This window comes from Sardina pilchardus, chromosome 24 (assembly GCF_963854185.1).
Source record: "Sardina pilchardus chromosome 24, fSarPil1.1, whole genome shotgun sequence".
In the NCBI taxonomy this organism is placed as follows: domain Eukaryota; kingdom Metazoa; phylum Chordata; class Actinopteri; order Clupeiformes; family Clupeidae; genus Sardina; species Sardina pilchardus.
Window position 1 is genome coordinate 13,875,424 of NC_085017.1, and position 13,508 is coordinate 13,888,931.

A 13,508-nucleotide genomic window follows, 5' to 3' on the forward strand; every position below is an offset into this window, starting at 1 on the left:
CAACTCCCTCCGTGCAGATTAACGGAGCGAACCATCGGTAGAAATGGGGTTAAACACCTGTCACATGGGCCAAACTACGGCGGTCATTATCGCCAATGGTTGAAAAACCGAGGTGTTTTATGTATTGTAACGTTTGAATTTATATTTGGTGATATAAAATATATTTATTCGACCTCACACTGAAGGTTATTGAAGATTTAATTGCATGAACACCCCCTTTTGGCAATGGCAGCATCACCCATTGCCTGCAATGGCGTTGTCTGGCAGTGTGTAGACCCCGGCTTGTGTGTCAAATTGTTTCAATACGATGGCGAAGTATCGAAGCGCTGGTGCGGTTCATCTGACCAGTCTGTAAAGATATAGCCTGTAGAAGAATGTAGTCAAACAGGTAAAGGAAATAATATCGATGAATTATCCGCAGAGCAATGTTTCTTTGCATGAGGCATTGGTCAAAACATCAATTTTGAACGAGGCAAGGTAAGTGACTCTTTTGTTTTGAACACTGTAGCAACAGCCATGGCGTGGCAAAACGGACAACTTCTGCTTTTTTTTAAACTGTTAGGATCTCGTTGGTTGGTTTGTTTATCGAGTTGAAAGTAGTCTTTAAAAGCCCGGTGATGATATTTCATTTGTGGATGGAGCTGTCATGTCCTGTGCAGACGCTTGGGCTCAGACCCTGTGCGGCGCATAAGCTTCACCACATGATGTTAAGCGTTGCAGTTTTGTTATACTTATTTCATTCAAGTTAAGACTTAACCGTTATGGGTCAAGCCTGCAGTGGACAGACTATGTGCCGCTGTAATTAACGTGGGAAGGAATTGTTTGTAGGGTTTTGTGCCAAGGATTTATTTGCCGCATTTGCTGATTATTGCGATTTGACATTTCGGTGACACGCATCTTGTAGTGAACAGTGGCGACCAGTCTGCCGGTCACATTTTCTTTAGAAAGCCTTTGTTTCCAAGGGAAATACCAAATAATGTTGTGTGCTTGATGCTGGATAGACGCTAAAAGCTTTACCATTTTAAAGCAATAAAGGTAGGACATGTTTCTTCAGCCAAGCTGGCTGTTACTGTCTGCTGGTTGCCTATTAGTGGAATTAAACTCCGATCTGCTTATGAATGTAGTGTTCGTACAAAATAACAAGTACGTAGCTTAACTAAAAAGTACGTGAATAACAGATGCAGGTGTTGTGGGCTACATCTCAATGCGACGCGACGTTACCCAGTGAGCGAGCTGGATGGATCTGCGTTGAAATTTAAAACCGTGAGACATTGCAATGGTCCATTAATAAATTACATCAAAATATGCACACTTGCACACAATGATAGAAAATATCTAGCCTGGCTATCACCCAGTCTAGAGAATATCAGCATCAAACACTCAAATCTGTGGTAGGCGAAAGGGGAAGGACCTGGACCGGAGAATAAAGATTATGGTTAGGCTACATTCTTATCTGCATTTGAATAATAATGATGTTAATAATAACAATGAACACCTTTTAAAGCATCGCAAGGAATCATGTGCTCTCTGTGTTGTTGAAGAGACTGCTTGGGTGATGGTGTGCATGCTTAGGATCATTCAAAAACATAACCCAAGTATGGCTACTCCTCTTGACTGTGGCGGTGTGGCCCAGCCACTTTTTCCACACTCTACCATAGCCATAGTGCTCAAGGGCAGTGTGGGCTAATAGCGTTTCTGTTCGTGAATGAAATGTGTCATAAATATATTATAATGACATTAATAACTATTGTATTGTATTTATAAGTAAAATACATGTTAAATTTGTATTTTTTTTTTCTGAATGCTTTTTGTAGAGCTCTCCAGTGTTCATGCCAGAATGTGAGACCTCACAGAAATGACAGTGATTTGGAATGGTAGGCTACCACTGAAGTGAGACCCCTCCCGTGAAGCGACCATGCTGAAGACCGAGGCCTCGGCGGAGAGGACTACTCTTCGCAGTGCTTCCCCACACCGGAATGCCTACAGGGCAGAATTCCAGGCTCTGAAAAAGGCCTTCGACCAGCCCCGTCAGGATGACGACCCGTCCAAGCATAAGGACCCCGAGCGGGTCCGGCAGCCTCGGGGCCGGCAGTATGGCGGCCACGTCAGCCGCATCAAGGACATGTTCATGCAGATGGGCACGGAAGGCGGCAGTGCCACCAAGAGCTCGAAGGGCGACACGTCCCCGCAGAAGCTCACCAAGCCCACCAACTTTGTCAACCGGACCGACGGGTCGGTGATTAAGCTCCAGCATGGCACGATGGAGCGCTCCGGAAGCAATTCCAAGTTCTCGGAGACCAGGAAGTTGTTTGAGCAGCACTCCCGCGACGCGTCCCAGTCCCCCGTCTCCTCCTTCAGCCGAGACAAGCGAGGCTCCCACGAGAACCTGGACGACTGGAGGGGGCCGCGTTCGAACCGGGGCAGCACGGACTCGCTGGACTCCCTGTGTTCGCGGAACGAGGCCTCGTCCCCCACGGTGAGCCAGCTGAGCGCCGTGTTCGAGAGCGCCGAGCGCGGCCCGCACGGGCCGGCCTCGCTGCTTCGCCGGAGCCACAGCGCGGGCCGGGCGCTCTGCTCGCCGGACAGCCACCACCACCACCACCACGGGGACCTGAGCGAGGACGACAGCAGCCTGCGCCAGTCTCCGGTGCGCGGCGTCTACAGGACACGCATCGGAGGAGGCAAGCTGCCCGCCTCGTCCTCCTCCGAAGACCTGCTCAGCCCGAGCCCGTTAGCAGAGGTGGCGGAGCAGAGGAGGCAGGAGAGGGAGAGGAAGCTCGGGCAACAGATCGAAAAGATAGCCAAGGATGAAGAGGACGGCCAGAAGGGTCCGGAAGAGCTGGACGGAGTGTTGGACGGGAAACAGGACGGCCAGACTCCCAGCGCAGACGACGTGGACTCCTCTCAGCTGAGCAAGGCCGACGTCAGCAAGGAGACTCCTGAAAGTGCTGACACAAAGCCACTGGATGACACCATAGAGAACCACGAGGACGAAAAGAAGGCCGGATCGCGGATTTCAGCAGAGGATCTGGCCGAAGAAGCCGATGAGGAATACTGCGGCAACGAGAGGGTGATTTTCAACGCCGACGGAGACGCCTGCTACCAGGGCTGGGGCGAGAGTTGCACGGACGAGGATGGTGACGACGATGTGATCTACGACCCGGGGTCAGAGGTCACGGAAATCACGGGCCTTCCTGAGGAGCAGGAGGAAGACGTGCCTCAGGGGAGGAAGATTCGCTTCAGCTCTGCTCCCATGACCGTAAGTTTACCGCTAGCCGTTACCTTGCCTCTGCCACTCCCTCCCTCTGCGCTGAGTGCAGTTTGACATTAAACAAATGCGTTTAGGTGAAATTGATTTCATAATTCCTTTGACCATAACCCCTTATCCATTAGCTCTCTCCGTCTCTCTGTCTCTCTGTGTCTCTCTCTCTCTCTCTCTTATCCCACCTGACACAGCCAGCACGCTCCTGGCTTCGGTCATACAGCACACAGATAATGTAATCTGCCCCTGGCATTAATGTACCTTTATTGATTTGCTGAACATATACCTTCAGCAAGTCACCATATCGGCTGATCATTGCAGGGCATTTTGGATAATGAGGTGCCTGTGTGCTGGAGTGCTTTGAGGAGAGCCCAGAAAAATGCCTGCTGGGAAGAGAGCAGACACAAGCAACTGCCTCTTCAGAAGTCATTTTGGCCGAGGCCTTTGTTGGTTTTTCAGACTCTGGCTTTGAGCACTTGCCTGGTGTGCTTTTATTTCTTGCTCTCTCTTTCCCTCCGACACACAATGACAAACACATTTCAAATCCTCAGACATGTATGCACATTCAGTAACACACACACATACACACACACACACACACACACATACACACACACACACACCAGACAAGCAGACCAATCCCCAGGTGTGAAATAGACTTGAATGCACTATGCTCAGCTTGTTTCAAGGTTAGAGAGGGAGATGGCAATTGCTGTCTGTTTGGTTTCGCTGCATTAGTCAAAGTGGGTGGCTTGCATGGAGCATTAGGCTAAAGCTGTGGAGAATCATAGTCTCTTGATTCAAGATGTTTGCCATTTAAGTCACTGTATCAGTATTAATTCAGTCTCCCCAGGCTTCATCATAATGAGATTATCAAACCTTTACGTATGTGATGGAAAAGTATGAACAGCGTTGTTATGGCTTGTAATTGTTTTGTTTTCTTATTTTCACATTGATTGGCCGGTGTTTTGAACTACACCATAAGCTGCTCCTGAGACCTAGCATGGTTTAGCTAATCATAGCAATCAGTGGTTGGCTTATTGGGTTCAAGGAAAAGGAGGGTGGTACAAGACAGCAAAAATATTTTCTTGATTGGGATCAATCCCTAATCGCTGCAGAACAATTACTCCAGTTTTCTCCTTGGGGAAGGGGGGCGGGGGTGCAAAGCTGAAAACGTGACAGGAGCCGGGTGACTGCCTTTTACACAAGCTGCGGTCCTCGAGAGTCGGGAGTGCACTGGGTTTAGCCTCAGGAAAGGTCAGGCTCTCCTCTTCCTCTCTCTCTCTCTTCCTCAGCTTCCTCTCTATCTTTTTTCTCACTCCTTATGAAGTGTCTCATATTCTTGGAGTTCCTTAATCAGATCACATCCCCATGCTACGTACGCTCAATTTTAATTCTCAGATTAATCTGCTAATTATAAACTATATAGGTCCTCCCCACTGCCCATTTTGTTCCTTGTGGGTTGTCGTAGAAACAGTGATATCGTCTGTTACCAGCTAACAGACTAGCATTCAGTGAGATAACAAATAACAAAACCCCAGTTTCAACCATTTAGCCGTTTTTAAATTAGTCGTGCTGTAAATGCAAGGTGAACTCTTTTTTGTCTTCTTACACGTGTTATTCAGAGTGATTGTTAGGCCTTTGGAAAAGTCCACTGTGTGATTTAGGCTGGCAGGACCAGTGTTTGAGTGGGATTGTTAAACAGTTCAAGGAATTTGTTTTCGCGTCAAGAGCCTGGGCCATTCGTCATTAATCATATGGAATATTTAACCGAGGCGGCACTTTTTTCCCCCTGAGCTCGCTGTGAACAAACAGGGCTCTGTCTTTTGTTCCGACAGCAGAAAGAGACACATATTGCCTGAAACGTGTCCCTTCAGTGGAATAGCTAGGCACGAGGCAGGCTTAACCTCTGGCCCTAGGAGTGGAGACTACAAGAAAGACATTGAAAAAATGTCTTCAGTTAATCTGACTAAACACCCCCCCCTCCACCCATCCGCACATGTAATATTTCTTAGTGCCTCTTAAAGCGGATAAATCATTTCAACATCCAGGCTATTAAACCTTAATTAATCTAGAAATCTTACTCAGAAGCTGCAGTGAAAGCTGGCCTTACAGACTGGGAGCTATAAGCACTCACTGTAAATTGAATTTATTCCCCTCCCCCTATTGACATAGAAAGATGCGTTTGTCAACCCAGAAGATGTGACACTGTATCTCACATTGCAGACTTACTAGACACTCTATCTGGCCATCAATACTGAGCTATCAGGTAACTGTGGTATTAATAATCACAACTAATGCTTTTCATATTACGCAATTAATTCAATAGCTGATTTCTGACATGTTTATGATGTTTGTATTAAACTATTCGTGCCGTACGCAGCCGCGCTGACTAAACAGTCGCTCTGCGAGCGGGCCTTAGAGCGCTAATACACAGAGCTCAGTGAGTCTATGATGCATTCCTGAATTCGGCACCACACCTCTCCCTAATCCACTCAGCCATTTTGTTCAGTTAGTTCTGCCCCGGCACTCTGCTTAGTTATAGGAACATAATGCACTTCCCTCAGTCTCAGCACACAACTACTTACGCTGGTCAGGTCAGTCCTTTCTCTTTGACCTGCCTGGATCTGATAGAGCTGAGAAATCCTGTGGAAAATGTTATGGACGTCGGACGAGCCTGGGCCAGAGAACATGTGCACAATCTGTGGGTTTGTAATTTACTACGGTTGTTCCGGTAACCGTTACATTCAGTCACCAAGGAGCACTGTTGGGAAACAGAGGTCTGCTGAGATCCACAGTCAGTGCGATTGTTCATCATGGCTTTGTTGCTCCTCCAAAGCAGGTTGATGCAATGATACGCGGCACTAAAAGCTCTTAAAAATAAAGGAAGACCTGCTGCACAATGCCATTAGAGTTTATGCGTAACACAAACTTGGTGCAAGCGATGGGACAAAGAAATCTATATGGCAATATACTGTGATACTTTGTTTTGTGACGTATTATCAGCAGATCCGCCAGCATCAAGCTCTTTCTTTCTCTCTTTCTTTCTCTCTCTCTCTCTGTCTCTCTCTCTTTCTCTCTCTCTCTCTCTCTCTCTCTCTCTCTCTCTCTCTGTGTGTGTGTGTGCGTGTGTGCTTGGGCAGAGTTGTACATCCTTTTTATGATATGTTATTGATAAATGAGCTGGCACCAAGTATTGATATTTACCAGAAGCACAGGCCTGCAAAATGCATTTCTGTGTGTTGCACTTGTTACCAGTTTGACTTGCTGCAATGTCACCCCTTTCCTCATAGTGATGCTTTTCAAGCACTATGTTTGTCTTACTTTGTGACTCACCAATTATCTGCATTCAGAAAGGTTATACAGGTTGTCAGAGAGCAAACGCTCATAGAAGCATTACGATTCTTGCTGTTTGAAAAATTATACCTTGTTTCCAGTGGTATATTTTGGTTTTCTGCCTAACAGCTTTTGTGAGAAAAAAAGCAAAAAGCAAACGTCCTGCAGTTTGCTGTTTTGTTGCCTGAACAGTAATGCTATCATTATGATGGACAGCCTATTGTGAGCGCCCCGGCTCGGGCTGCGTATTCTTTGTTTCCCTATGATTTTCACAGCCCGCGCACACAGGACAGCACACCCTGGCCTGTAGTGTGCAGCGAGTGCACTGTCCTTGTTGTAGTGTCAGCAACCTGTTCTGACCCTCTCCGAGTCTGCAGGGGAAGTGTTGTGTCACTGCAGAGCTAGCGCGGAGAGCGCTGCTGCTATTTCCTGGTTTGCCTAATGGAAGTGAGTGCAGTCTGAAGGGCCTTGGTGCTGCTGAATGGGCCCGCTGAAATGATACAGTAATTGCACACTTCACTGTGCTCTGTCATAAGCCTGATGTGTGAACATTTCCTGCTTTGTGTGTGTGTGTGTGTGTGTGTGTGTGTGTGTGTGTGTGTGTGTGTGTGTGTGTGTGTGTGTGTGTGTGTGTGTGTGTGTGTGTGTGTGTGTGTGCGCGCGTGCGTGTGTGAGTTTGTGTGTGTGTGTGTGTGCATGTGCTCTAGTGCTACCTTGTATGGCTAAAATCTCACATTTTGAGATGAATACACTTGTGATATGCAATATGACTAATGGCTTAAGTGCACATTTGACCTTTGATGTTTCAACAGCGAATGTTAAGCATTGTTCTCATATCCAAATATCAGTGATTGGAAAGGAATTTTGTAATAGCTACTACATACAGTACTGGCTGAATGTGGTAATGTGGTCGCTACATACAGTACAGTATCCTGACTCTACTGAGAAATCTGCACCGTTATGTTGTGACGCGCTAGCCTAGCCGCCCATTGCTAACACCGATTGTGTTCAGTCATGCAGCTAGGTTGTGGTGGAAATCACCTTGGACCCTGACGTGTCTGACTCTCCTCCTCCCCAGCCAAGCAGCTGTGCCGCTGCCGCCGTCACGCTGTCCTGCGTCCTCACCACAGCTTGAGTTTCTCCTCTCTCTCCCTCCCTCCATCTTTCATTCAAGCGTAATCAGGTTTGAGCTCAGCCTGATCTGACCCGTACCAGCAGATTATCCCCTCGCCCTGTGAGCAATGTAAATCTGTATTCACTCATCTGTGTCAGTATGTAAACACCGTCTACAATGTGGTTTTCCCATGTTCACGTAAATGGGCTTAGCCCGCTGGAAAAACGGCAGGATCTGTAGGTCCCCTTCCCAAATGGTTTGAGCAGGAATTCGTCATGAGTTAATGATTCAGAGTCTATAGTGAGGCATTTTGAGCAGGAGGGCTTGAGCGGATGTTTGGATCGAGCGTAGAAATGGGCTCACTGATGCCTGAGAGAGTAAATGACATCCATAATCTTATGGCCTCTCTAAAGACTCTCAAACATCAGTATTTCAGTCAGATGTAACACAGGCTCATATCTCTTTGGGCTCGGAGTAGCAAAGATTTCAGAGCGTAGGATTTTCATAGTGTAGATATGTTCACACTATATATGGTGAAATACTATAGTACTGTAACTATGTTTTTGCTTTAAACACCCCACCAGTTTTGATGTCTAGCATAAACTGCACAGAGAGTCAAGTGTTTCCATGTGGTATCTTGAGATAGAAGCAGCCTTTTCTGCTGCTGCTGCCATATTTCCTCTGTTCAGAAGGAGCCAAGGAGGGAGTGGAAATTGGGGGAATAAAAGGTTTTTCTGTTGTCTTATTTTTAGGCCCAAAGGATTTTCACAACATTTCTGGATTAGCTTCCGCCTCTCCAAAAGAGTTCTCTCAAAACCACTGCAAGTAGTTCAGAATTATGCAATTTGTTATCCTGCATTTTTTTCTGGGAAGGAATCTAGTAAGGTTTGTAGAGAAACTGTGATAAAAAATGAACACATTGTCCCTCTTATTATGTATGATTGCTGTCAGACTATTTACGTTATGACATATCTGGAGGACAGCCTAATGAAATCGGGGAACTGAAATCAGGTAAACCGTCTAGAGTATCTCCCGCCAAACCTTTAAACCTTGGCCTAGTGGCGGAGGTCTAGTACGTGTCTGTGGGTTGTGTATTATTAATGCCGTGGCATTTTTGTTTGCTTGTTTTGGTGACACCCGAGCCTCGGGGAGCTGAATTTTTAACGATCCGGGAAACACAAGCCCTGCTCTGTGGTTTTAGGGGCCGGGCCGGGTCGATGCGGACGGTCACTGCATGGCAGCAGTATATGGACGCGGGTGAAAGGTACGGTGGCGGCGGCAGGCCCCGTGGTCAAGCACAAGCGTCCCGTATTGTTTTGATGGCCGAGCCAGCTGAGAACAAGGAGGTGTTGAGCGCTGACACAGTGCCCTGCTTTGTGTGTGTGTGTGTGTGTGTGTGTGTGTGTGTGTGTGTGTGCCACAGTTGTGCTGAATTTGAAATTCACTCTTCACCACTGCCATGCCATGCCATGCAGTCTGATGAGACATGAAAATCCTCTCCAGAGCACGCACGGATATCGTTGGTTGGTATTTTTGTTTGTAAACATTGTACATCATTTTTATGTTGTTTGTGAAGGTTCCTTTAGCACTCCACAGCCATCCCCTCAGAGATTCTGTTCTCTGACATTATGAAGATCTCGTCCTCCGAGTCTGGAGACATTTTCTAAAAGCTCTCAGGCACCAGTCTCATGGGAAGCTTATGAGCGTGAAACAAAAACAAATGACGCCATTCATCCACAACAAATTAGCCTTCATAAGCTCCTTGGTCAAGGCTCATGAATTAAATACTTTTTTTTTTTTTCCGCCTTCCATTGTCAAACGCACACAGCGAATGCCATTGCCTCCCACTCTTAGCCGTCTACAACGATACATGAAGAAACCAGTTGTGTAGTGTCTAAAGTGGTTGAGATGTTGGTTCGCATGCATTGGGTTCCTCAGTGAGAGTTGTTTTGTGTTACTCTGGTGGGCTGTTATTGGAGGCGGGAGTCTGGGCACTTGGTAGTAGCACACCACAGCAACAGGGATTAAAAAGAAGGGTGGATAAGAATGCATTCCTTGGTATGATAAGCCGCCTTACAGAGTCAGCTCCTTTCTTCAAGGCGCTGAGGTAAATAAACCTGCGTTTTCCTCCCAGCCTAGGCCAGGCATTTTCAGATGCAATAGACCTGATGCATAGTGAAACACTGACGGGGGGAAAGCCTGAAACCTGAAAAGCCAAACTGACATCTGCATTGCTATGTAGATTTGGCTGTTTAGAATTTCCCCATACACTCGGAGCCTTATAGCCTGAGTCACCTAGTCACACAGCTCTCTCCGGCTTTCTTCCTCTCTTAAAGACTGGCTAAATCTTTTCTTTATGTGCCTGAGGAAAGCTGATAGGGTACCTCTGCTGTGTCATATAATGCTATTGTACCACCTAACGTTTAGCATGAAATACCTGTGGAACATGCAGCATGACTCATCAAATCCCCTTGGCATCTTTGCCAGGCCCGGTGTCTAGCCTCCATGCCGCTAGTTTGCCAAGGAGGCCGCACGGGAGCACCTGCTGCACGGGAGCATGAAGATGGAGGCTCCCTTTTTTTAATGAAGAAACTAGTGGTGCGGAGCCGGAGTGCGGAGTGAGAGCCAGAATGACTCAACTCGCTGGCCTGGAGTCCACATGATGGTCTGCTGGTGTTAATGCGACGCTGAGTCGGCCCTGCAGGCGCGCTGCGAGCCACCGCTAATCCGCCGCGGTGAGGCTTTTGGTAGGCGGCCACGGTCACGGCCCGGGCACCCCAGCAACCCCCCCACCCCCCCTCTCCACCCCTCCCCTTCCCCCCTCTGTTTGGACTGCCACCTCGGCGGCACCGCGAGAGCCCTGGCACCGTGTGACCCGGAGTGGCATTTAATGCGATGAGCAGCGGCGGCGAGGCCCGCGCCCATGCAGGCCAGAGCCAAGGCGCCATGCGGTGCCATGCTAGGCAGCGATACAAGTGGCCACATGCTGCTCTTCCAGACGTACACACACACACACACACACACACACACACACACACACACACACACACACACACACACACACACAATCATACACACTCACACACTCACACGCACACACACACGCACACACACACACACACACACACACACACACACACACACACGCCCGCACATGCTGGACTGAGAGAGACGTGTAACACCTACAGACATATGTGTTCTCCCTCCCACACAGATAAACACACACAGGGGCCTGGAGTACACATTACTCACCCATACAGACACACTGTCTTACGCAATCACACAGAATCCCCCCTCTCAGAGAAGTGCACACACACACACACACACACACACACACACGCACGCATGCACGCACGCACATATGCACACACACACACACACACACACACACACACACACACACACAGTATAGCATTCCCATCCATAAGCACAATGTTACACACATACACACACTGACACACATGCAGCCAACACACACACACACACACACACACACACACACACACAAATACACTCCTTTTGCTCTCCCTGTCTTCTTCCCCTCCTCTCCTCCAGCCCTGCCTCCCTTTCAGCTAATCCGACAGACTGTGCCTGACGGAAAATGCTGCCATCCACATTTTGCCCCCTCAAAAAAAAAAAAGAAAAGAAAAGAAAAGGGGAAAAAAAAGAAAACCCAGAGCACAGCCTTGGTTGAGCAGGCATGCAGTGGATGAGTGCCGATTAAGCATCAACAGCAGCAGCAGCAGCAGTGTAAGGAGGCTGCGAGGTAAACAGGAAGTGAGTGCAGTCACTCAGGCGGGACGGGCCGTGTGGGCGCACGCGCGAGCGTGGGTGTGAAACAGCGGCGACGACAACGACGGCGGTGGTGGCGTCGTGTGTTCACTGCTCTCGCCCATGCAGTCCTGTAGAGTGACAGCCTTGGGAGGGAGATGCTGGCAGCATACACCAACTGATTAGAGAGACAAGGAGAGAGAGAGAGGGGGGGGGATTAAATCTGAGGAGAAAAAAAAGCTACAAACAGAAGAGGAAGAAGACAACAAGCGAGTGGATGAGTGAAAGAGGTTGTGAGGGGAGAGACAGACAGGGCGGAGAGAGAGAGAGAGTTAGATGGAGAAAGTGAAGACAGTGTGTAATGTAATAAGGGAACAGGGTGATGAAGTGAGACAGGGAGAGAGAGAGAGGAAGAGATGAGGTTGAGCTGGGGGGGGAGAGAGGAAGAGATGAGGTTGAGCTGGGGGGGGAGAAAGAGAGGAAGAGATGAGGTTGAGCTGGGGGGGGGAGAGAGACAGAGATAGATTGTGCCTGAGAGGCTCTTACTTGAAGCAGTAACAGAGCATCTCCAGCCTTGCACAAGATGAATATGAATTGGAGGAAGGAGTGAAGAAAAGTGCAGCCGTCTCTGACAGCTCATCTCCAGGCGTGCTCTGTGTGGCAGCGCTGTGCTCCGCTTAACAGGCACCGGAAAATCCCCTGCACCTCTGCAGAGGCAAAGCTCTCCACCACCACCACCGCCCTGCTCCAAACACAGCGCCAAGTGTCATTTAGATTCTCCCAGCAAAAAGCACAACAAAAAAAAACATACTTCTCTTCACATTGCTTTGATTCATTTTCTGTTGATCAAATGCTGTGAGAGACAGGAAAGGGAGAAAGCAAGAGAAGGGGGTGTGTGTGTGTGGGGGGGGGGGCTACTGATTTGTAATGGCGAGACCAAAGAGAAGAAGTGCGTTCTTGTTTTGTTCTTGTTTTTTTTTTTTCCATAAGACGTCAGCTGCCTCGAGCATCGATCAAAAGGCTGGCTGATGAGAGGAGAGATGGAGGGGGAGAGGAGAGGTGAAATGAAACGAAACGGAAGATTGGAGAAATCATTACGGGGTTTGTGCGGCTACAGCTAAGCTAAACTAGCGCTGAGTCATCACGGAAAACTCTCGACAACTAATGAGGTGGTCTAGCGTTCATGGTTGGGGCCTGCATGGGAACAATGCACTGCCACAGTCTAATCACCAATTGCAGTTCGTTTTAGTTTGGGTTCGTATGTTTCTCGCGGCCGTCGGAGCCCCCAAAGCTGCCTCTGAGCCAATTGAAGCATACTTCTGCATCTTGTCATAATGAAACTCTGAATGGTGTACAGTAGCATGGTTTCATCTGTGTTTCCTATTGCCATTACCACCACACCTCTAAAGTTAAATATCTAGCTCATTTATCATAGTAAATCTGTCAAAACACACATCACACCATGCTTTCACCTCGTTAATAGGGGATGATTTGTATGGGTGAGTGCAGAGCAGTAGCTGATGTCCATTTTTATACTAATGATTCTAATGGAAGGAAATTGCCTCTTCAGACTTTGCCGCCTCAGGCATTGTTTACTTCTGAGGTAATAGTGGAAACAGGAGACAGCGCTATTCAGTGGTAAAGAGAGCCAGGGCAGGAAAGTGAAGAGAATCAATAAAGTGCAACATGACCATTTACACAGATTCTGCTCCGTACTGTATTCTGTATTTAGGGAAACCCCTGACAGAGTTTTTAAAGTCCGGCCGCTTCTCTCTCTCTCTCTCTCTCTCTCTCTCTCTCCACTGCCCTGGCCTATATTCCATATAGATCTGGGATATTGGTGTCTATCTATATTGACGCTGGGCCCTAACCAGGTCAGAGGATGTGCAGATCCTGGCTCCAGTGCAGCTATTAGTGCTGGAGGTGGAGGAGGACTGGGGGCCACCCGACCGCCCGACCGGCAGGCCGTGGACAAGGGGGGGTGGGGGAGGTGGCTGTTCCGCTATTGGCTCCCTGTAGAGGGAG

General features: G+C 48.2%; 1 protein-coding gene across 1 annotated transcript in view; it reads left to right on the forward strand.

Moving 5' to 3' along the window:
• Positions 1-340: 340 nt before the first annotated feature.
• The window catches only part of ppp1r9a (protein phosphatase 1, regulatory subunit 9A), a 53,491-nt gene continuing 40,323 nt past the window's right edge, over positions 341-13,508 (forward strand). The window contains exons 1-2 of the mRNA XM_062530142.1: positions 341-477; positions 1,815-3,259. Of these exons, the coding sequence (XP_062386126.1) occupies positions 1,916-3,259 (1,344 nt within the window). The 5' untranslated portion in view covers positions 341-477; positions 1,815-1,915. The remainder of the gene's footprint in view (positions 478-1,814; positions 3,260-13,508) is intronic.